Source organism: Drosophila suzukii, chromosome Y (genome assembly GCF_043229965.1).
Source record: "Drosophila suzukii chromosome Y, CBGP_Dsuzu_IsoJpt1.0, whole genome shotgun sequence".
NCBI classification, from domain to species: domain Eukaryota; kingdom Metazoa; phylum Arthropoda; class Insecta; order Diptera; family Drosophilidae; genus Drosophila; species Drosophila suzukii.
The window spans coordinates 831,548-853,394 of NC_092085.1; the positions used below are offsets into that span (position 1 = coordinate 831,548).

Genomic DNA, 21,847 nt, shown 5'->3' on the forward strand with positions numbered 1-21,847 from the left:
CAGGTTTTCGCGGTTTGTGGGCCTTTAAAGATCTGTACATCTTTATTTATCTATTTCAAAGAATATGAATTAGCTTAATAAATACCTATAGATTGTCCCAAAAAAACTTTTCCGTTTTCAGTCCAATGCTCTCAAACCAAAGTAGTTAGGACAAGCCTTTACACTAGAGCCAGAAAACGATATACATACATACATACATGTATGTGTTTATGCATGTGTGGATGTAAAAAATTGCAATCTAATATCCGCGGCAAATAGAATTCTTTCTAATTTTTTTTTCGAAAGAAGGCATGGTTATGAGCTAGCTATTTCCATGAAATAACACCAGCAACATTTAGATATTAAGTTCTTTATAAAATATATATATATATGAGATTGCAGGTGTACGGGAGCGAAGGGGTTATGCTAACGCTGGGAATGTCTAACAAACACGCGCTTCAGGCAAATAAACAATTAACAATTAATACAATGCGATTATAATGCTAGACAATGGGGTGAAAGGGATTTAGTTGATTAGATTTGGCTTCGATTGCGGATATTGTTAGTAGAAATGCGGCGGCGGCAACGTTTGCGAGGGCAACGTCGTCGGCTGCTGCTCCCATCACACAACAGAATCCTTGCGAATCCTGCACTCGAGATAGCATGTGTTCGGGGGGGAGAAAGAGACAAGACAACCGTATTTTATCAGCAATGGAAGGGCTAGGAGTTGGAATAGTTTCAGGGATTTTGTTGCTTAAAACTGTTTTCTCATCACATATAGTTCTCAGTCTGGGGGGCCCGCATAACGCCCACGCCGCCGCCCAGTCGGCTGTAGTTCATGCAGCCGCACAAACGCCATTGGTTCGTCTCTGGGTCGTAGACCTCGATGGTTTTCAAATAGGCGGACCCATCAAAACCGCCCACCGCATACAGCTGTCCATTCACGACGGCCAGGCCAACCCCACTGCGACGAGAGGTCATGGCCACGATGGGGCTCCAGGTGTTGGTCAGTGGATTGTAGCGCTCGGCGGACGAGAGCTCCATGCTATCGTACCGTCCGCCGACGGCGTAAATGTAGTTGTTGAAGACAGCGCAGCCCAGGTGCTTGCTTCGCGTGGACATTGGACTGACGGCCACCCATTTGTTGTGTCTGGGATCGTATCGCTCAACAGTGTTCAACGGACGTTGTCCATCGGAGCCACCAATTGCATATAGGTATCCTCCAAGGACAGCTACCGCCACACCCAGCCGTCGTGTGGTCATCGGGGCCACCTTTGACCATTTGTTCTCCTTGGGGTCGTACCGCTCCACATGATTGAAGCACTGAACGCCATCCTGGCCACCAACCGCATACAGAAAGCCGTCGAGCACGGCCACGCCCACGCTGGTGCGGCAGGAAGTGGTAGGCGCCACGTCGCAAGACCACTGATTGGTTTGCGGATCATACCGCTCGATGCTGTTTAGATAGCTCTGGCCGTCGTGACCGCCCACTGCATACAGCAAATCATTCAACACGGCCACGCCGACTCCGCAGCGCCGCTTGCTCATAGGAGCGACCATTTTCCAGTCATTTGTCTGCGGATCGAAGCGCTCCACGGAGGCTATGGCATCGTCGGAGCACACGCCACCCACGGCAAACAGCACTTCACCTGGTCGGGTCGTTTTGCGAGGTCTGGTGCGCGGACCCTGCATCAGCGGTCGCTCCTGCGGAAGCAGCAGATAGTTCTTGGCCTCGTCCACCAGATCCCGGCAGGCCTCGTCGCTGCGGACCAGGAGATCAGAGCCCACCGTGCCCACCAGGAACTTTGGGGAGAGTAGAGGCAGACGGACATGTTGTAGTACCTGTGCTAGGTGCTGTCGCCGCTCGGCGACATTGTACTTGAGCCAGGACATGACAGCGTTGAAGACCTGCTCCTCCGAGCGCACGTTCAGTTCGTCGCTGCAGATGATGTCCACCAACTGGCCGACGGGCAGCAGCAGAAACTCCTCGCTCTCCAACACCTCCTGGAAGTTGTGCTGCGTGAACGTGTCGGCTATTCGCAACAGTTCCCGGCAAGAGTGTGTGTCGGCAAAGGCGCGGATGCCCAGGCAGTTGGTGGGGTCCAATTGTCGCTTGAGGAACTCGCAGCAGATGTCTTGAATCTCAACCAGTTGCAGCAGACAGGCGGCGGGAAGGAGCGCCTGGACATTGGACTCCTCGACGATGATGTGGGCGGTGTAGCAAAAGTCAATAAGCAGCTCCATGGTGTTCTCGTCGATGTCGCGTATAGTGACCTCCGTCTGGCGCGATTCCTCCAGTTCGCCAGTGAACATGGCACAGAAGTAAGAGCTGCAGGCGGACAGGATGACCCTGTGGGCGAAGATCTTCCGTCCGCCCACGTTCAGGACCACATCGCAGAGCTCCCGATGGCGCCGCAGCATATTGAGTTCCGTGATCGTGACCTTCGGATGTTTTTCAGAAGTGTGAGAGAGGCGGGCGGGCGACGGAGGTCGGTCCACTGCCGTCGATCCAACGGAGCCGCCACCAGCCGTGGAATTACCACCTGTTCCGGTGACAGCAGCATCCCGTGGTTGAGCGGTGGAGCCCGAGCCTGGCAGGTCGCCCATTCTGTTCGCTGCTAAGCGCAGCGGGCCGGAAGCAACCCAACCCCACACGGCGTCTATCTTTGCGTCTCTGTTCTCCACGGATACAAAGCACGTCCAGGGCCAGCTGCAGGCGGAAAATTTCGAAAATGCAATCTTGCTGCTGGCTTAAAGCGACCACATCGAAGATTCCTGGCGCGAAATGCACTTTTCAGCAGTGAAAATCGTTTTTCTTTTTGGCCTGGAAAAGTCGAAACACACGATTGATACTACAAACGAAGCTATTCAACCAAATATTAACTGAAATGTATTAGCCTTGTAAATACCTATCGATTGACCATTCTACGCCTACTCTACTCTACTACTCAGAGCCAGACAATGCGAAATGTTTTTACGCGTGTATGTGTGTGTATGTAAATAGTTGCCGGCCGAACTTAGCGGCAAAGAAAAAAGCCCTGCCGGCGCTCAGAGAGAGCAAAGTGCGCGGCTAACTTATTCTATTGAATAATGAACCCTTTATCCATTTGTCCCATTGACGGGCAAAAACCTTTAAAGATCTGTACATCTTTATTTATCTCTTTCAAAGAATATGAATTAGCTTAATAAATACCTATAGATTGTCCCAAAAAAACTCTTCCGTTTTCAGTCCAATGCTCTCAAACCAAAGTAGTTAGGACAAGCCTTGACACTACCCTGCAGTTCCACAATTGAGTAAAGCGCCCAATCATCACGATGCCGACTGCGACGTCGGCAGAGAAGCCAGCGACGCCGGCAGAGCTGAGCGCAACGGCGGCAAAGCGACGCACTCTAAGTCAGGTCCGCAAAGAGAACGCACAAAAAGTAATTTTGGGCTCTTCCTCTCTCGCCATGTCTCAGACGGAAAAGTGCGTGTGAAGGAGGACCAGCAACTAAAATATATAGACTTTTGTGCACCCTTGCCTTTTGAATAATGCGACATTTGTTCGTAAATGATAAAACAACCATTTAAAATAATAGGTTTCTGTTTTAAAATATTTGTATTTCTTAAAAAAAATGTATAGGTTTTTTAATATTATTTAATAATATGTGAAGTTTAAAGAATATATTTTTATAAACCGATTTGCATAGTCGGATATGTCTATAAATACCCTGCTTTTATGTGCAAGATGCATAGACCAAACGGGACATGCCAAAAAAACAGAACAACAACGGATTAGCGGAACCGTTGTTGTTGTTGCTTGTTGTTTTTCTGGAAGGCACGCTTTTTCACTTGCGTTTACTTACGAGTATGTGAAGGAGTTAGAATTGCACGCAATTACGTAGTTAAATAAAATAAACCAGTGGTTTAAAAGTGATACCTATACGATTCCCATGTAAGTCTGTCGCAGACCATTATTTATTTAATCAGTGAGAGTAAAAACAAGTTAATGTGTATTAAAAAAATGGAAAATACAAGATTCCCAAAAAAACACGTGGCGGAAAAAAAATAGCTGTGAAAAATTTTAATTTTTGACGTGAAAAACAACAAATGATGCATATAAATAAACAAATGAATGAATCTGTGAAAAAATTTGAAAATCTTATTGAGTGCTAAGTTCCTTGGGACCAAAAATAAGAGATGTTTGTTTTTATAACTTATGATTTTTGTATTAATAACATTAAAGCACAATTTTTATTTTTGTGTAAGTAAACAAACATGGCTATTTAAATAAAAATCTCAAACATCTCTTATTTTCCGTTCCTGGAAAAGTGGTATTTTTTCCGCATCTGCAAAATAAATAAATGATTTAATAAATAATAAAAAAAATACATAAATAATTTTTTACAACAAAATAAAATAAATCAAGTGACCGAAAACAAAAGTTTGCTAATTTCGTCTCGATATTTTTTGCATTTTCTTATATTTTTAGACAAGGCTGAAGGTAAATCTATAAAAAAATGGAAGGCTAAATCGTTCCATCTTAAGCATATTATCCGAGGAACTTGTTCTGTCCCACAACTTACTTATTAAGTAAGTTTTTATTGAGGCTGAAAGTAACTATTGTTTTTAACAGATAGATAACATTTCTTTTATTATAAATAAATCTTACAAATAACGATTACTTTCGGTCACTCGTTTTTATTCTCGTCTTGTTTTATTTTTAAAACTAATTTTTTTCTAATACTAGATGCAATCCCTCGGAGCCTCCCGAAAAGGCGCTGCAGAAGGCAATGCGGTGCGTTAAAAACTTGAGTTGTACCAAAAAAAAGGCAACGCCGGCACCAGATGCTGAGGAGGAGGTGCCAGCGACCCCGATAACACCGGAAAACCCCGAGCTCAAATTTTAAAATAAACAAATAAAAACAAAAACAAGGAAGAACGCTATAGTCGAGTACCTCAACTATCAGATACCCGTTACTCAAAGGGAAATGGAGATATGCAAGCAGCAAAGCGAGACTAAAATGCGCCACCTACCGGCGGTAGACAGATTTAAGTGTTATGGGCGTTAGAGTGGGCGTGGCAAATTTTTTTTTTGGATAAATCGATATTTCAATCAATTTTTTATCTAGCATGTAAATTGTGGGCGTCACAGGTTTTCGCGGTTTGTGGGCCTTTAAAGATCTGTACATCTTTATTTATCTCTTTCAAAGAATATGAATTAGCTTAATAAATACCTATAGATTGTCCCAAAAAAACTCTTCCGTTTTCAGTCCAATGCTCTCAAACCAAAGTAGTTAGGACAAGCCTTGACACTACCCTGCAGTTCCACAATTGAATTAAGCGCCCAATCATCACGATGCCGACTGCGACGTCGGCAGAGAAGCCAGCGACGCCGGCAGAGCTGAGCGCAACGGCGGCAAAGCGACGCACTCTAAGTCAGGTCCGCAAAGAGAACGCACAAAAAGTAATTTTGGGCTCTTCCTCTCTCGCCATGTCTCAGACGGAAAAGTGCGTGTGAAGGAGGACCAGCAACTAAAATATATAGACTTTTGTGCACCCCTGCCTTTTGAATAATGCGACATTTGTTCGTAAATGATAAAACAACCATTTAAAATAATAGGTTTCTGTTTTAAAATATTTGTATTTCTTAAAAAAAATGTATAGGTTTATTAATATTATTTAATAATATGTGAAGTTTTAAGAATATATTTTTATAAACCGATTTGCATAGTCGGATATGTCTATAAATACCCTGCTTTTATGTGCAAGATGCATAGACCAAACGGGACATGCCAAAAAAACAGAACAACAACGGATTAGCGGAACCGTTGTTGTTGTTGCTTGTTGTTTTTCTGGAGGGCACGCTTTTTCACTTGCGTTTACTTACGAGTATGTGAAGGAGTTAGAATTGCACGCAATTACGTAGTTAAATAAAATACCTATACGATTCCCATGTAAGTCTGTCGCAGACCATTATTTATTTAATCAGTGAGAGTAAAAACAAGTTAATGTGTATTAAAAAAATGGAAAATACAAGAATCCCAAAAAAACACGTGGCGGAAAAAAAATATCTGTGAAAAATTTTAATTTTTGACGTGAAAAACAACAAATGATGCATATAAATAAACAAATGAATGAATCTGTGAAAAAATTTGAAAATCTTATTGAGTGCTAAGTTCCTTGGGACCAAAAATAAGAGATGTTTGTTTTTATAACTTATGATTTTTTGTATTAATAACATTAAAGCACAATTTTTATTTTTGTGTAAGTAAACAAACATGGCTATTTAAATAAAAATCTCAAACATCTCTAATTTTCCGTTCCTGGAAAAGTGGTATTTTTTCCGCATCTGCAAAATAAATAAATGATTTAATAAATAATAAAAAAAATACATAAATAATTTTTTACAACAAAATAAAATAAATCAAGTGACCGAAAACAAAAGTTTGCTAATTTCGTCTCGATATTTTTTGCATTTTCTTATATTTTTAGACAAGGCTGAAGGTAAATCTATAAAAAAATGGAAGGCTAAATCGTTCCATCTTAAGCATATTATCCGAGGAACTTGTTCTGTCCCACAACTTACTTATTAAGTAAGTTTTTATTGAGGCTGAAAGTAACTATTGTTTTTAAGTTTAATTTTTAAAAGACTTCTGGGATTTTTACATTGAATGCCAAAGATAACATTTCTTTTATTATAAATAAATCTTACAAATAACGATTACTTTCGGTCACTCGTTTTTATTCTCGTCTTGTTTTATTTTTAAAACTAATTTTTTTCTAATACTAGATGCAATCCCTCGGAGCCTCCCGAAAAGGCGCTGCAGAAGGCAATGCGGTGCGTTAAAAACTTGAGTTGTACCAAAAAAAAGGCAACGCCGGCACCAGATGCTGAGGAGGAGGTGCCAGCGACCCCGATAACACCGGAAACCCCCGAGCTCAAATTTTAAAATAAACAAATAAAAACAAAAACAAGGAAGAACGCTATAGTCGAGTACGTCGACTATCAGATACCCGTTACTCAAAGGGAAATGGAGATATGCAAGAAGCAAAGCGAGACTAAAATGCGCCACCTACCGGCGGTAGACAGATTTAAGTGTTATGGGCGTTAGAGTGGGCGTGGCAAATTTATTTTTGGATCAATCGATATTTCAATCAATTTTTTATCTAGCATGCAAATTGTGGGCGTCACAGGTTTTCGCGGTTTGTGGGCCTTTAAAGATCTGTACATCTTTATTTATCTCTTTCAAAGAATATGAATTAGCTTAATAAATACCTATAGATTGTCCCAAAAAAACTTTTCCGTTTTCAGTCCAATGCTTTACACTAGAGCCAGAAAACGATATACATACATACATACATGTATGTGTTTATGCATGTGTGGATGTAAAAAATTGCAATCTAATATCCGCGGCAAATAGAATTCTTTCTAATTTTTTTTTCGAAAGAAGGCATGGTTATGAGCTAGCTATTTCCATGAAATAACACCAGCAACATTTAGATATTAAGTTCTTTATAAAATATATATATATATGAGATTGCAGGTGTACGGGAGCGAAGGGGTTATGCTAACGCTGGGAATGTCTAACAAACACGCGCTTCAGGCTCTACCAAATAAACAATTAACAATTAATACAATGCGATTATAATGCTAGACAATGGGGTGAAAGGGATTTAGTTGATTAGATTTGGCTTCGATTGCGGATATTGTTAGTAGAAATGCGGCGGGGGCAACGTTTGCGAGGGCAACGTCGTCGGCTGCTGCTCCCATCAGACAACAGAATCCTTGCGAATCCTGCACTCGAGATAGCATGTGTTCGGGGGGGAGAAAGAGACAAGACAACCGTATTTTATCAGCAATGGAAGGGCTAGGAGTTGGAATAGTTTCAGGGATTTTGTTGCTTAAAACTGTTTTCGCATCACATATAGTTCTCAGTCTGGGGGGCCCGCATAACGCCCACGCCGCCGCCCAGTCGGCTGTAGTTCATGCAGCCGCACAAACGCCATTGGTTCGTCTCTGGGTCGTAGACCTCGATGGTTTTCAAATAGGCGGACCCATCAAAACCGCCCACCGCATACAGCTGTCCATTCACGACGGCCAGGCCAACCCCACTGCGACGAGAGGTCATGGCCACGATGGGGCTCCAGGTGTTGGTCAGTGGATTGTAGCGCTCGGCGGACGAGAGCTCCATGCTATCGTACCGTCCGCCGACGGCGTAAATGTAGTTGTTGAAGACAGCGCAGCCCAGGTGCTTGCTTCGCGTGTACATTGGACTGACGGCCACCCATTTGTTGTGTCTGGGATCGTATCGCTCAACAGTGTTCAACGGACGTTGTCCATCGGAGCCACCAATTGCATATAGGTATCCTCCAAGGACAGCTACCGCCACACCCAGCCGTCGTGTGGTCATCGGGGCCACCTTTGACCATTTGTTCTCCTTGGAGTCGTACCGCTCCACATGATTGAAGCACTGAACGCCATCCTGGCCACCAACCGCATACAGAAAGCCGTCGAGCACGGCCACGCCCACGCTGGTGCGGCAGGAAGTGGTAGGCGCCACGTCGCAGGACCACTGATTGGTTTGCGGATCATACCGCTCGATGCTGTTTAGATAGCTCTGGCCGTCGTGACCGCCCACTGCATACAGCAAATCATTCAACACGGCCACGCCGACTCCGCAGCGCCGCTTGCTCATAGGAGCGACCATTTTCCAGTCATTTGTCTGCGGATCGAAGCGCTCCACGGAGGCTATGGCATCGTCGGAGCACACGCCACCCACGGCAAACAGCACTTCACCTGGTCGGGTCGTTTTGCGAGGTCTGGTGCGCGGACCCTGCATCAGCGGTCGCTCCTGCGGAAGCAGCAGATAGTTCTTGGCCTCGTCCACCAGATCCCGGCAGGCCTCGTCGCTGCGGACCAGGAGATCAGAGCCCACCGTGCCCACCAGGAACTTTGGGGAGAGTAGAGGCAGACGGACATGTTGTAGTACCTGTGCTAGGTGCTGTCGCCGCTCGGCGACATTGTACTTGAGCCAGGACATGACAGCGTTGAAGACCTGCTCCTCCGAGCGCACGTTCAGTTCGTCGCTGCAGATGATGTCCACCAACTGGCCGACGGGCAGCAGCAGAAACTCCTCGCTCTCCATCACCTCCTGGAAGTTGTGCTGCGTGAACGTGTCGGCTATTCGCAACAGTTCCCGGCAAGAGTGTGTGTCGGCAAAGGCGCGGATGCCCAGGCAGTTGGTGGGGTCCAATTGTCGCTTGAGGAACTCGCAGCAGATGTCTTGAATCTCAACCAGTTGCAGCAGACAGGCGGCGGGAAGGAGCGCCTGGACATTGGACTCCTCGACGATGTGTGGGCTGTGTAGCAAAAGTCAATAAGCAGCTCCATGGTGTTCTCGTCGATGTCGCGTATAGTGACCTCCGTCTGGCGCGATTCCTCCAGTTCGCCAGTGAACATGGCACAGAAGTAAGAGCTGCAGGCGGACAGGATGACCCTGTGGGCGAAGATCTTCCGTCCGCCAACGTTCAGGACCACATCGCAGAGCTCCCGATGGCGCCGCAGCATATTGAGTTCCGTGATCGTGACCTTCGGATGTTTTTCAGAAGTGTGAGAGAGGCGGGCGGGCGACGGAGGTCGGTCCACTGCCGTCGATCCAACGGAGCCGCCACCAGCCGTGGAATTACCACCTGTTCCGGTGACAGCAGCATCCCGTGGTTGAGCGGTGGAGCCCGAGCCCGGCAGGTCGCCCATTCTGTTCGCTGCTAAGCGCAGCGGGCCGGAAGCAACCCAACCCCACACGGCGTCTATCTTTGCGTCTCTGTTCTCCACGGATACAAAGCACGTCCAGGGCCAGCTGCAGGCGGAAAATTTCGAAAATGCAATCTAGCTGCTGGCTTAAAGCGACCACATCGAAGATTCCTGGCGCGAAATGCACTTTTCAGCAGTGAAAATCGTTTTTCTTTTTGGCCTGGAAAAGTCGAAACACACGATTGATACTACAAACGAAGCTATTCAACCAAATATTAACTGAAATGTATTAGTCTTGTAAATACCTATCGATTGACCATGCTACGCCTACTCTACTCTACTACTCAGAGCCAGACAATGCGAATGTTTTTACGCGTGTATGTGTGTGTATGTAAATAGTTGCCGGCCGAACTTAGCGGCAAAGAAAAAAGCCCTGCCGGCGCTCAGAGAGAGCAAAGTGCGCGGCTAACTTATTCTATTGAATAATGAACCCTTTATCCATTTGTCCCATTGACGGGCAAAAACCTTTAAAGATCTGTACATCTTTATTTATCTCTTTCAAAGAATATGAATTAGCTTAACATATACCTATAGATTGTCCCAAAAAAACTCTTCCGTTTTCAGTCCAATGCTCTCAAACCAAAGTAGTTAGGACAAGCCTTGACACTACCCTGCAGTTCCACAATTGAGTTAAGCGCCCAATCATCACGATGCCGACTGCGACGTCGGCAGAGAAGCCAGCGACGCCGGCAGAGCTGAGCGCAACGGCGGCAAAGCGACGCACTCTAAGTCAGGTCCGCAAAGAGAACGCACAAAAAGTAATTTTGGGCTCTTCCTCTCTCGCCATGTCTCAGACGGAAAAGTGCGTGTGAAGGAGGACCAGCAACTAAAATATATAGACTTTTGTGCACCCTTGCCTTTTGAATAATGCGACATTTGTTCGTAAATGATAAAACAACCATTTAAAATAATAGGTTTCTGTTTTAAAATATTTGTATTTCTTAAAAAAAATGTATAGGTTTATTAATATTATTTAATAATATGTGAAGTTTTAAGAATATATTTTTATAAACCGATTTGCATAGTTGGATATGTCTATAAATACCCTGCTTTTATGTGCAAGATGCATAGACCAAACGGGACATGCCAAAAAAACAGAACAACAACGGATTAGCGGAACCGTTGTTGTTGTTGCTTGTTGTTTTTCTGGAAGGCACGCTTTTTCACTTGCGTTTACTTACGAGTATGTGAAGGAGTTAGAATTGCACGCAATTACGTAGTTAAATAAAATAAACCAGTGGTTTAAAAGTGATACCTATACGATTCCCATGTAAGTCTGTCGCAGACCATTATTTATTTAATCAGTGAGAGTAAAAACAAGTTAATGTGTATTAAAAAAATGGAAAATACAAGATTCCCAAAAAAACACGTGGCGGAAAAAAAAAAGCTGTGAAAAATTTTAATTTTTGACGTGAAAAACAACAAATGATGCATATAAATAAACAAATGAATGAATCTGTGAAAAAATTTGAAAATCTTATTGAGTGCTAAGTTCCTTGGGACCAAAAATAAGAGATGTTTGTTTTTATAACTTATGATTTTTTGTATTAATAACATTAAAGCACAATTTTTATTTTTGTGTAAGTAAACAAACATGGGGTCGGAAACGCTTCCTTCTGCCTGTTACATACTTTCCGACGAATCTAGTATACCCTTTTACTTACCCTTTTAACGGGTATAATAACATGGAAGAACGCTATAGTCGAGTACCTCGACTATCAGATACCCGTTACTCAGCTAAATAGAGATATGCAAGTAGCAAAGCGAGATTAAAATGCGCCACCTACCGGCGGTATACAGATTTAAGCGTTACGGGCGTTAGAGTGGGCGTGCCAAATTTTTTTTTGGACCAATCGATAGGTTTTGACGAGACCAATACATTTCAGTTAAAATTTTTTATCTGGCATAAAAATTGTGGGCGTCACCGGTTTTCACATATTCGCGTAACAAACTTGCGCTGCGTATAAGGCTACGGAATCTAAATCTGAAATCCCAATTCTCTATCTCTGATAGTTTCCGAGATATCCACGTTCATATTTACGATTTTTTGAAGTTTGTGGGCGGTTTATGGGCGTTATACTTTATATATATATATATATATATACTTTATATATACTTTATGGGGTCGGAAACGCTTCCTTCTGCCTGTTACATACTTTCCGACGAATCTAGTATACCCTTTTACTTACCCTTTTAACGGGTATAATAACAAGGAAGAACGCTATAGCCGAGTACCTCGACTATCAGATACCCGTTACTCAGCTAAATAGAGATATGCAAGTAGCAAAGCGAGATTAAAATGCGCCACCTACCGGCGGAATACAGATTTAAGCGTTATGGGCGTTAGAGTGGGCGTTGCAAATTTTTTTTTGACCAATCGATAGGTATTGACGAGTCCATTACATTTCAGTTAAAATTTTTTTTCTAGCATAAAAATTGTGGGCGTCACAGGTTTTTGCGGTTTGTGGGCGTTAGAGTGGGCGTGGCATATTCGAGTAACAAACTTGCGCTGCGTATAAGGCTACGGGATCTAAAACTGAAATCTCAATTCTCTATCTTTTATAGTCTCCGAGATATCCACGTTCATATTTACGATTTGTTGAAGTTTGTGGGCGGTTTATGGGCCTGATCAAGAATATATATACTTTATGGGGTCGGAAACGCTTCCTTCTGCCTGTTACATACTTTCCGACGAATCAAGTATACCCTTTTACTCTACGAGTAACGGGTATAATAACAAGGAGGAACGCTATAGTCGAGTACCTCGACTATCAGACACCCGTTACTCAGCTAAATAGAGATATGCAAGTAGCAAAGCGAGATTAAAATGCGCCACCTACCGGCGGAATACAGACTTAAGCGTTATGGGCGTTAGAGTGGGCGTGGCAAATTTTTTTTGGACCAATCGATAGGTATTGACGAGACCAATACATTTCAGTTAAAATTTTTTTTCTAGCATAAAAATTGTGGGCGTTAGAGTGGGCGTGGCATATTCGCGTAACAAACTTGCGCTGCGTATAAGGCTACGGGATCTAAATCTGAAATCCCAATTCTCTATCTTTGATAGTTTCCGAGATATCCACGTTCATATTTACGATTTGTTGAAGTTTGTGGGCGGTTTATGGGCGTTAGGGTGGGCTTGGCTAGTGATCCTGATCAAGAATATATATACTTTATGGGGTCGGAAACGCTTCCTTCTGCCTGTTACATACTTTCCGACGAATCTAGTATACCCTTTTACTCTACGAGTAACGGGTATAATAACAAGGAAGAACGCTATAGTCGAGTACCTCGACTATCAGATACCCGTTACTCAGCTAAATACAGATTTAAGCGTTATGGGCGTTAGAGAGGGCGTGGCAAATTTTTTTTTGGACCAATCGATACACATAGAAAAAGCAAGGAAGAACGCTATAGTCGAGTACCTCGACTATCAGATACCCGTTACTCAAAGGGAAATGGAGATATGCAAGCAGCAAAGCGAGACTAAAATGCGCCACCTACCGGCGGTAGACAGATTTAAGTGTTATGGGCGTTAGAGTGGGCGTGGCAAATTTATTTTTGGATCAATCGATAGGTATTGACGACCCCAATACATTTCAGTTAAAATTTTTTATCTAGCATGCAAATTGTGGGCGTCACAGGTTTTCGCGGTTTGTGGGCCTTTAAAGATCTGTACATCTTTATTTATCTCTTTCAAAGAATATGAATTAGCTTAATAAATACCTATAGATTGTCCCAAAAAAACTTTTTCGTTTTCAGTCCAATGCTCTCAAACCAAAGTAGTTAGGACAAGCCTTTACACTAGAGCCAGAAAACGATATACATACATACATACATGTATGTGTTTATGCATGTGTGGATGTAAAAAATTGCAATCTAATATCCGCGGCAAATAGAATTCTTTCTAATTTTTTTTTCGAAAGAAGGCATGGTTATGAGCTAGCTATTTCCATGAAATAACACCAGCAACATTTAGATATTAAGTTCTTTATAAAATATATATATATATGAGATTGCAGGTGTACGGGAGCGAAGGGGTTATGCTAACGCTGGGAATGTCTAACAAACACGCGCTTCAGGCTCTACCAAATAAACAATTAACAATTAATACAATGCGATTATAATGCTAGACAATGGGGTGAAAGGGATTTAGTTGATTAAATTTGGCTTCGATTGCGGATATTGTTAGTAGAAATGCGGCGGCGGCAACGTTTGCGAGGGCAACGTCGTCGGCTGCCGCTCCCATCAGACAACAGAATCCTTGCGAATCCTGCACTCGAGATAGCATGTGTTCGGGGGGGAGAAAGAGACAAGACAACCGTATTTTATCAGCAATGGAAGGGCTAGGAGTTGGAATAGTTTCAGGGATTTTGTTGCTTAAAACTGTTTTCGCATCACATATAGTTCTCAGTCTGGGGGGCCCGCATAACGCCCACGCCGCCGCCCAGTCGGCTGTAGTTCATGCAGCCGCACAAACGCCATTGGTTCGTCTCTGGGTCGTAGACCTCGATGGTTTTCAAATAGGCGGACCCATCAAAACCGCCCACCGCATACAGCTGTCCATTCACGACGGCCAGGCCAACCCCACTGCGACGAGAGGTCATGGCCACGATGGGGCTCCAGGTGTTGGTCAGTGGATTGTAGCGCTCGGCGGACGAGAGCTCCATGCTATCGTACCGTCCGCCGACGGCGTAAATGTAGTTGTTGAAGACAGCGCAGCCCAGGTGCTTGCTTCGCGTGGACATTGGACTGACGGCCACCCATTTGTTGTGTCTGGGATCGTATCGCTCAACAGTGTTCAACGGACGTTGTCCATCGGAGCCACCAATTGCATATAGGTATCCTCCAAGGACAGCTACCGCCACACCCAGCCGTCGTGTGGTCATCGGGGCCACCTTTGACCATTTGTTCTCCTTGGGGTCGTACCGCTCCACATGATTGAAGCACTGAACGCCATCCTGGCCACCAACCGCATACAGAAAGCCGTCGAGCACGGCCACGCCCACGCTGGTGCGGCAGGAAGTGGTAGGCGCCACGTCGCAAGACCACTGATTGGTTTGCGGATCATACCGCTCGATGCTGTTTAGATAGCTCTGGCCGTCGTGACCGCCCACTGCATACAGCAAATCATTCAACACGGCCACGCCGACTCCGCAGCGCCGCTTGCTCATAGGAGCGACCATTTTCCAGTCATTTGTCTGCGGATCGAAGCGCTCCACGGAGGCTATGGCATCGTCGGAGCACACGCCACCCACGGCAAACAGCACTTCACCTGGTCGGGTCGTTTTGCGAGGTCTGGTGCGCGGACCCTGCATCAGCGGTCGCTCCTGCGGAAGCAGCAGATAGTTCTTGGCCTCGTCCACCAGATCCCGGCAGGCCTCGTCGCTGCGGACCAGGAGATCAGAGCCCACCGTGCCCACCAGGAACTTTGGGGAGAGTAGAGGCAGACGGACATGTTGTAGTACCTGTGCTAGGTGCTGTCGCCGCTCGGCGACATTGTACTTGAGCCAGGACATGACAGCGTTGAAGACCTGCTCCTCCGAGCGCACGTTCAGTTCGTCGCTGCAGATGATGTCCACCAACTGGCCGACGGGCAGCAGCAGAAACTCCTCGCTCTCCATCACCTCCTGGAAGTTGTGCTGCGTGAACGTGTCGGCTATTCGCAACAGTTCCCGGCAAGAGTGTGTGTCGGCAAAGGCGCGGATGCCCAGGCAGTTGGTGGGGTCCAATTGTCGCTTGAGGAACTCGCAGCAGATGTCTTGAATCTCAACCAGTTGCAGCAGACAGGCGGCGGGAAGGAGCGCCTGGACATTGGACTCCTCGACGATGATGTGGGCGGTGTAGCAAAAGTCAATAAGCAGCTCCATGGTGTTCTCGTCGATGTCGCGTATAGTGACCTCCGTCTGGCGCGATTCCTCCAGTTCGCCAGTGAACATGGCACAGAAGTAAGAGCTGCAGGCGGACAGGATGACCCTGTGGGCGAAGATCTTCCGTCCGCCCACGTTCAGGACCACATCGCAGAGCTCCCGATGGCGCCGCAGCATATTGAGTTCCGTGATCGTGACCTTCGGATGTTTTTCAGAAGTGTGAGAGAGGCGGGCGGGCGACGGAGGTCGGTCCACTGCCGTCGATCCAACGGAGCCGCCACCAGCCGTGGAATTACCACCTGTTCCGGTGACAGCAGCATCCCGTGGTTGAGCGGTGGAGCCCGAGCCCGGCAGGTCGCCCATTCTGTTCGCTGCTAAGCGCAGCGGGCCGGAAGCAACCCAACCCCACACGGCGTCTATCTTTGCGTCTCTGTTCTCCACGGATACAAAGCACGTCCAGGGCCAGCTGCAGGCGGAAAATTTCGAAAATGCAATCTTGCTGCTGGCTTAAAGCGACCACATCGAAGATTCCTGGCGCGAAATGCACTTTTCAGCAGTGAAAATCGTTTTTCTTTTTGGCCTGGAAAAGTCGAAACACACGATTGATACTACAAACGAAGCTATTCAAACAAATATTAACTGAAATGTATTAGTCTTGTAAATACCTATCGATTGACCATTCTACGCCTACTCTACTCTACTACTCAGAGCCAGACAATGCGAAATGTTTTTACGCGTGTATGTGTGTGTATGTAAATAGTTGCCGGCCGAACTTAGCGGCAAAGAAAAAAGCCCTGCCGGCGCTCAGAGAGAGCAAAGTGCGCGGCTAACTTATTCTATTGAATAATGAACCCTTTATCCATTTGTCCCATTGACGGGCAAAAACCTTTAAAGATCTGTACATCTTTATTTATCTCTTTCAAAGAATATGAATTAGCTTAATAAATACCTATAGATTGTCCCAAAAAAACTCTTCCGTTTTCAGTCCAATGCTCTCAAACCAAAGTAGTTAGGACAAGCCTTGACACTACCCTGCAGTTCCACAATTGAGTTAAGCGCCCAATCATCACGATGCCGACTGCGACGTCGGCAGAGAAGCCAGCGACGCCGGCAGAGCTGAGCGCAACGGCGGCAAAGCGACGCACTCTAAGTCAGGTCCGCAAAGAGAACGCACAAAAAGTAATTTTGGGCTCTTCCTCTCTCGCCATGTCTCAGACGGAAAAGTGCGTGTGAAGGAGGACCAGCAACTAAAATATATAGACTTTTGTGCACCCTTGCCTTTTGAATAATGCGACATTTGTTCGTAAATGATAAAACAACCATTTAAAATAATAGGTTTCTGTTTTAAAATATTTGTATTTCTTAAAAAAAATGTATAGGTTTTTTAATATTATTTAATAATATGTGAAGTTTAAAGAATATATTTTTATAACCCGATTTGCATAGTCGGATATGTCTATAAATACCCTGCTTTTATGTGCAAGATGCATAGACCAAACGGGACATGCCAAAAAAACAGAACAACAACGGATTAGCGGAACCGTTGTTGTTGTTGCTTGTTGTTTTTTTGGAAGGCACGCTTTTTCACTTGCGTTTACTTACGAGTATGTGAAGGAGTTAGAATTGCACGCAATTACGTAGTTAAATAAAATAAACCAGTGGTTTAAAAGTGATACCTATACGATTCCCATGTAAGTCTGTCGCAGACCATTATTTATTTAATCAGTGAGAGTAAAAACAAGTTAATGTGTATTAAAAAAATGGAAAATACAAGATTCCCAAAAAAACACGTGGCGGAAAAAAAATAGCTGTGAAAAATTTTAATTTTTGACGTGAAAAACAACAAATGATGCATATAAATAAACAAATGAATGAATCTGTGAAAAAATTTGAAAATCTTATTGAGTGCTAAGTTCCTTGGGACCAAAAATAAGAGATGTTTGTTTTTATAACTTATGATTTTTTGTATTAATAACATTAAAGCACAATTTTTATTTTTGTGTAAGTAAACAAACATGGCTATTTAAATAAAAATCTCAAACATCTCTTATTTTCCGTTCCTGGAAAAGTGGTATTTTTTCCGCATCTGCAAAATAAATAAATGATTTAATAAATAATAAAAAAAATACATAAATAATTTTTTACAACAAAATAAAATAAATCAAGTGACCGAAAACAAAAGTTTGCTAATTTCGTCTCGATATTTTTTGCATTTTCTTATATTTTTAGACAAGGCTGAAGGTAAATCTATAAAAAAATGGAAGGCTAAATCGTTCCATCTTAAGCATATTATCCGAGGAACTTGTTCTGTCCCACAACTTACTTATTAAGTAAGTTTTTATTGAGGCTGAAAGTAACTATTGTTTTTAAGTTTAATTTTTAAAAGACTTCTGGGATTTTTACATTGAATGCCAAAGATAACATTTCTTTTATTATAAATAAATCTTACAAATAACGATTACTTTCGGTCACTCGTTTTTATTCTCGTCTTGTTTTATTTTTAAAACTAATTTTTTTCTAATACTAGATGCAATCCCTCGGAGCCTCCCGAAAAGGCGCTGCAGAAGGCAATGCGGTGCGTTAAAAACTTGAGTTGTACCAAAAAAAAGGCAACGCCGGCACCAGATGCTGAGGAGGAGGTGCCAGCGACCCCGATAACACCGGAAACCCCCGAGCTCAAATTTTAAAATAAACAAATAAAAACAAAAACAAGGAAGAACGCTATAGTCGAGTACCTCGACTATCAGATACCCGTTACTCAAAGGGAAATGGAGATATGCAAGCAGCAAAGCGAGACTAAAATGCGCCACCTACCGGCGGTAGACAGATTTAAGTGTTATGGGCGTTAGAGTGGGCGTGGCAAATTTATTTTTGGATCAATCGATATTTCAATCAATTTTTTATCTAGCATGCAAATTGTGGGCGTCACAGGTTTTCGCGGTTTGTGGGCCTTTAAAGATCTGTACATCTTTATTTATCTCTTTCAAAGAATATGAATTAGCTTAATAAATACCTATAGATTGTCCCAAAAAAACTTTTCCGTTTTCAGTCCAATGCTTTACACTAGAGCCAGAAAACGATATACATACATACATACATGTATGTGTTTATGCATGTGTGGATGTAAAAAATTGCAATCTAATATCCGCGGCAAATAGAATTCTTTCTAATTTTTTTTTCGAAAGAAGGCATGGTTATGAGTTAGCTATTTCCATGAAATAACACCAGCAACATTTAGATATTAAGTTCTTTATAAAATATATATATATATGAGATTGCAGGTGTACGGGAGCGAAGGGGTTATGCTAACGCTGGGAAAGTCTAACAAACACGCGCTTCAGGCTCTACCAAATAAACAATTAACAATTAATACAATTCGATTTAGTTGATTAGATTTGGCTTCGATTGCGGATATTGTTAGTAGAAATGCGGCGGCGGCAACGTTTGCGAGGGCAACGTCGTCGGCTGCTGCTCCCATCAGACAACAGAATCCTTGCGAATCCTGCACTCGAGATAGCATGTGTTCGGGGGGGAGAAAGAGACAAGACAACCGTATTTTATCAGCAATGGAAGGGCTAGGAGTTGGAATAGTTTCAGGGATTTTGTTGCTTAAAACTGTTTTCGCATCACATATAGTTCTCAGTCTGGGGGGCCCGCATAACGCCCACGCCGCCGCCCAGTCGGCTGTAGTTCATGCAGCCGCACAAACGCCATTGGTTCGTCTCTGGGTCGTAGACCTCGATGGTTTTCAAATAGGCGGACCCATCAAAACCGCCCACCGCATACAGCTGTCCATTCACGACGGCCAGGCCAACCCCACTGCGACGAGAGGTCATGGCCACGATGGGGCTCCAGGTGTTGGTCAGTGGATTGTAGCGCTCGGCGGACGAGAGCTCCATGCTATCGTACCGTCCGCCGACGGCGTAAATGTAGTTGTTGAAGACAGCGCAGCCCAGGTGCTTGCTTCGCGTGTACATTGGACTGACGGCCACCCATTTGTTGTGTCTGGGATCGTATCGCTCAACAGTGTTCAACGGACGTTGTCCATCGGAGCCACCAATTGCATATAGGTATCCTCCAAGGACAGCTACCGCCACACCCAGCCGTCGTGTGGTCATCGGGGCCACCTTTGACCATTTGTTCTCCTTGGGGTCGTACCGCTCCACATGATTGAAGCACTGAACGCCATCCTGGCCACCAACCGCATACAGAAAGCCGTCGAGCACGGCCACGCCCACGCTGGTGCGGCAGGAAGTGGTAGGCGCCACGTCGCAGGACCACTGATTGGTTTGCGGATCATACCGCTCGATGCTGTTTAGATAGCTCTGGCCGTCGTGACCGCCCACTGCATACAGCAAATCATTCAACACGGCCACGCCGACTCCGCAGCGCCGCTTGCTCATAGGAGCGACCATTTTCCAGTCATTTGTCTGCGGATCGAAGCGCTCCACGGAGGCTATGGCATCGTCGGAGCACACGCCACCCACGGCAAACAGCACTTCACCTCGTCGGGTCGTTTTGCGAGGTCTGGTGCGCGGACCCTGCATCAGCGGTCGCTCCTGCGGGAGCAGCAGATAGTTCTTGGCCTCGTCCACCAGATCCCGGCAGGCCTCGTCGCTGCGGACCAGGAGATCAGAGCCCACCGTGCCCACCAGGAACTTTGGGGAGAGTAGAGGCAGACGGACATGTTGTAGTACCTGTGCTAGGTGCTGTCGCCGCTCGGCGACATTGTACTTGAGCCAGGACATGACAGCGTTGAAGACCTGCTCCTCCGAGCGCACGTTCAGTTCGTCGCTGCAGATGATGTCCACCAACTGGCCGACGGGCAGCAGCAGAAACTCCTCGCTCTCCATCACCTCCTGGAAGTTGTGCTGCGTGAACGTGTCGGCTATTCGCAACAGTTCCCGGCAAGAGTGTGTGTCGGCAAAGGCGCGGATGCCCAGGCAGTTGGTGGGGTCCAATTGTCGCTTGAGGAACTCGCAGCAGATGTCTTGAATCTCAACCAGTTGCAGCAGACAGGCGGCGGGAAGGAGCGCCTGGACATTGGACTCCTCGACGATGATGTGGGCGGTGTAGCAAAAGTCAATAAGCAGCTCCATGGTGTTCTCGTCGATGTCGCGTATAGTGACCTCCGTCTGGCGCGATTCCTCCAGTTCGCCAGTGAACATGGCACAGAAGTAAGAGCTGCAGGCGGACAGGATGACCCTGTGGGCGAAGATCTTCCGTCCGCCCACGTTCAGGACCACATCGCAGAGCTCCCGATGGCGCCGCAGCATATTGAGTTCCGTGATCGTGACCTTCGGATGTTTTTCAGAAGTGTGAGAGAGGCGGGCGGGCGACGGAGGTCGGTCCACTGCCGTCGATCCAACGGAGCCGCCACCAGCCGTGGAATTACCACCTGTTCCGGTGACAGCAGCATCCCGTGGTTGAGCGGTGGAGCCCGAGCCCGGCAGGTCGCCCATTCTGTTCGCTGCTAAGCGCAGCGGGCCGGAAGCAACCCAACCCCACACGGCGTCTATCTTTGCGTCTCTGTTCTCCACGGATACAAAGCACGTCCAGGGCCAGCTGCAGGCGGAAAATTTCGAAAATGCAATCTTGCACTTTTCAGCAGTGAAAATCGTTTTTCTTTTTGGCCTGGAAAAGTCGAAACACACGATTGATACTACAAACGAAGCTATTCAACCAAATATTAACTGAAATGTATTAGTCTTGTAAATACCTATCGATTGACCATGCTACGCCTACTCTACTCTACTACTCAGAGCCAGACAATGCGAAATGTTTTTACGCGTGTATGTGTGTGTATGTAAATAGTTGCCGGCCGAACTTAGCGGCAAAGAAAAAAGCCCTGCCGGCGCTCAGAGAGAGCAAAGTGCGCGGCTAACTTATTCTATTGAATAATGAACCCTTTATCCATTTGTCCCATTGACGGGCAAAAACCTTTAAAGATATGTACATCTTTATTTATCTCTTTCAAAGAATATGAATTAGCTTAATAAATACCTATAGATTGTCCCAAAAAAACTCTTCCGTTTTCAGTCCAATGCTCTCAAACCAAAGTAGTTAGGACAAGCCTTGACACTACCCTGCAGTTCCACAATTGAGTTAAGCGCCCAATCATCACGATGCCGACTGCGACGTCGGCAGAGAAGCCAGCGACGCCGGCAGAGCTGAGCGCAACGGCGGCAAAGCGACGCACTCTAA

The 21,847-nt window shown here is 45.2% G+C and overlaps 3 protein-coding genes and 1 pseudogene across 3 annotated transcripts; all 4 read right to left on the reverse strand.

Annotated features, from left to right (window-relative positions):
- Nucleotides 1-341: 341 nt before the first annotated feature.
- Nucleotides 342-2,863, reverse strand: LOC139353557 (kelch-like protein diablo). Its single transcript, XM_070997913.1, has one exon. The coding sequence runs from the start codon at nucleotides 2,584-2,586 to the stop codon at nucleotides 751-753; it is 1,836 nt and encodes a 611-aa protein (XP_070854014.1). The 5' UTR covers nucleotides 2,587-2,863; the 3' UTR covers nucleotides 342-750.
- A 4,632-nt stretch (nucleotides 2,864-7,495) lies between these two features.
- Nucleotides 7,496-9,985, reverse strand: LOC139353566 (kelch-like protein diablo; annotated as a pseudogene).
- A 3,842-nt stretch (nucleotides 9,986-13,827) lies between these two features.
- LOC139353551 (kelch-like protein diablo) lies at nucleotides 13,828-16,279 on the reverse strand. Its single transcript, XM_070997908.1, has one exon. The coding sequence runs from the start codon at nucleotides 16,004-16,006 to the stop codon at nucleotides 14,171-14,173; it is 1,836 nt and encodes a 611-aa protein (XP_070854009.1). The 5' UTR covers nucleotides 16,007-16,279; the 3' UTR covers nucleotides 13,828-14,170.
- A 2,682-nt stretch (nucleotides 16,280-18,961) lies between these two features.
- Nucleotides 18,962-21,256, reverse strand: LOC139353558 (kelch-like protein diablo). Its single transcript, XM_070997914.1, has one exon. The coding sequence runs from the start codon at nucleotides 21,103-21,105 to the stop codon at nucleotides 19,270-19,272; it is 1,836 nt and encodes a 611-aa protein (XP_070854015.1). The 5' UTR covers nucleotides 21,106-21,256; the 3' UTR covers nucleotides 18,962-19,269.
- Between the last annotated feature and the right edge of the window lie 591 nt (nucleotides 21,257-21,847).

Bases quoted from the DNA above. Each gene is read 5' to 3' on its own strand.
- LOC139353557 (XM_070997913.1), bottom strand. From the start codon at position 2,586: ATGGGCGACCTGCCAGGCTCGGGCTCCACCGCTCAACCACGGGATGCT.
- LOC139353551 (XM_070997908.1), bottom strand. From the start codon at position 16,006: ATGGGCGACCTGCCGGGCTCGGGCTCCACCGCTCAACCACGGGATGCT.
- LOC139353558 (XM_070997914.1), bottom strand. From the start codon at position 21,105: ATGGGCGACCTGCCGGGCTCGGGCTCCACCGCTCAACCACGGGATGCT.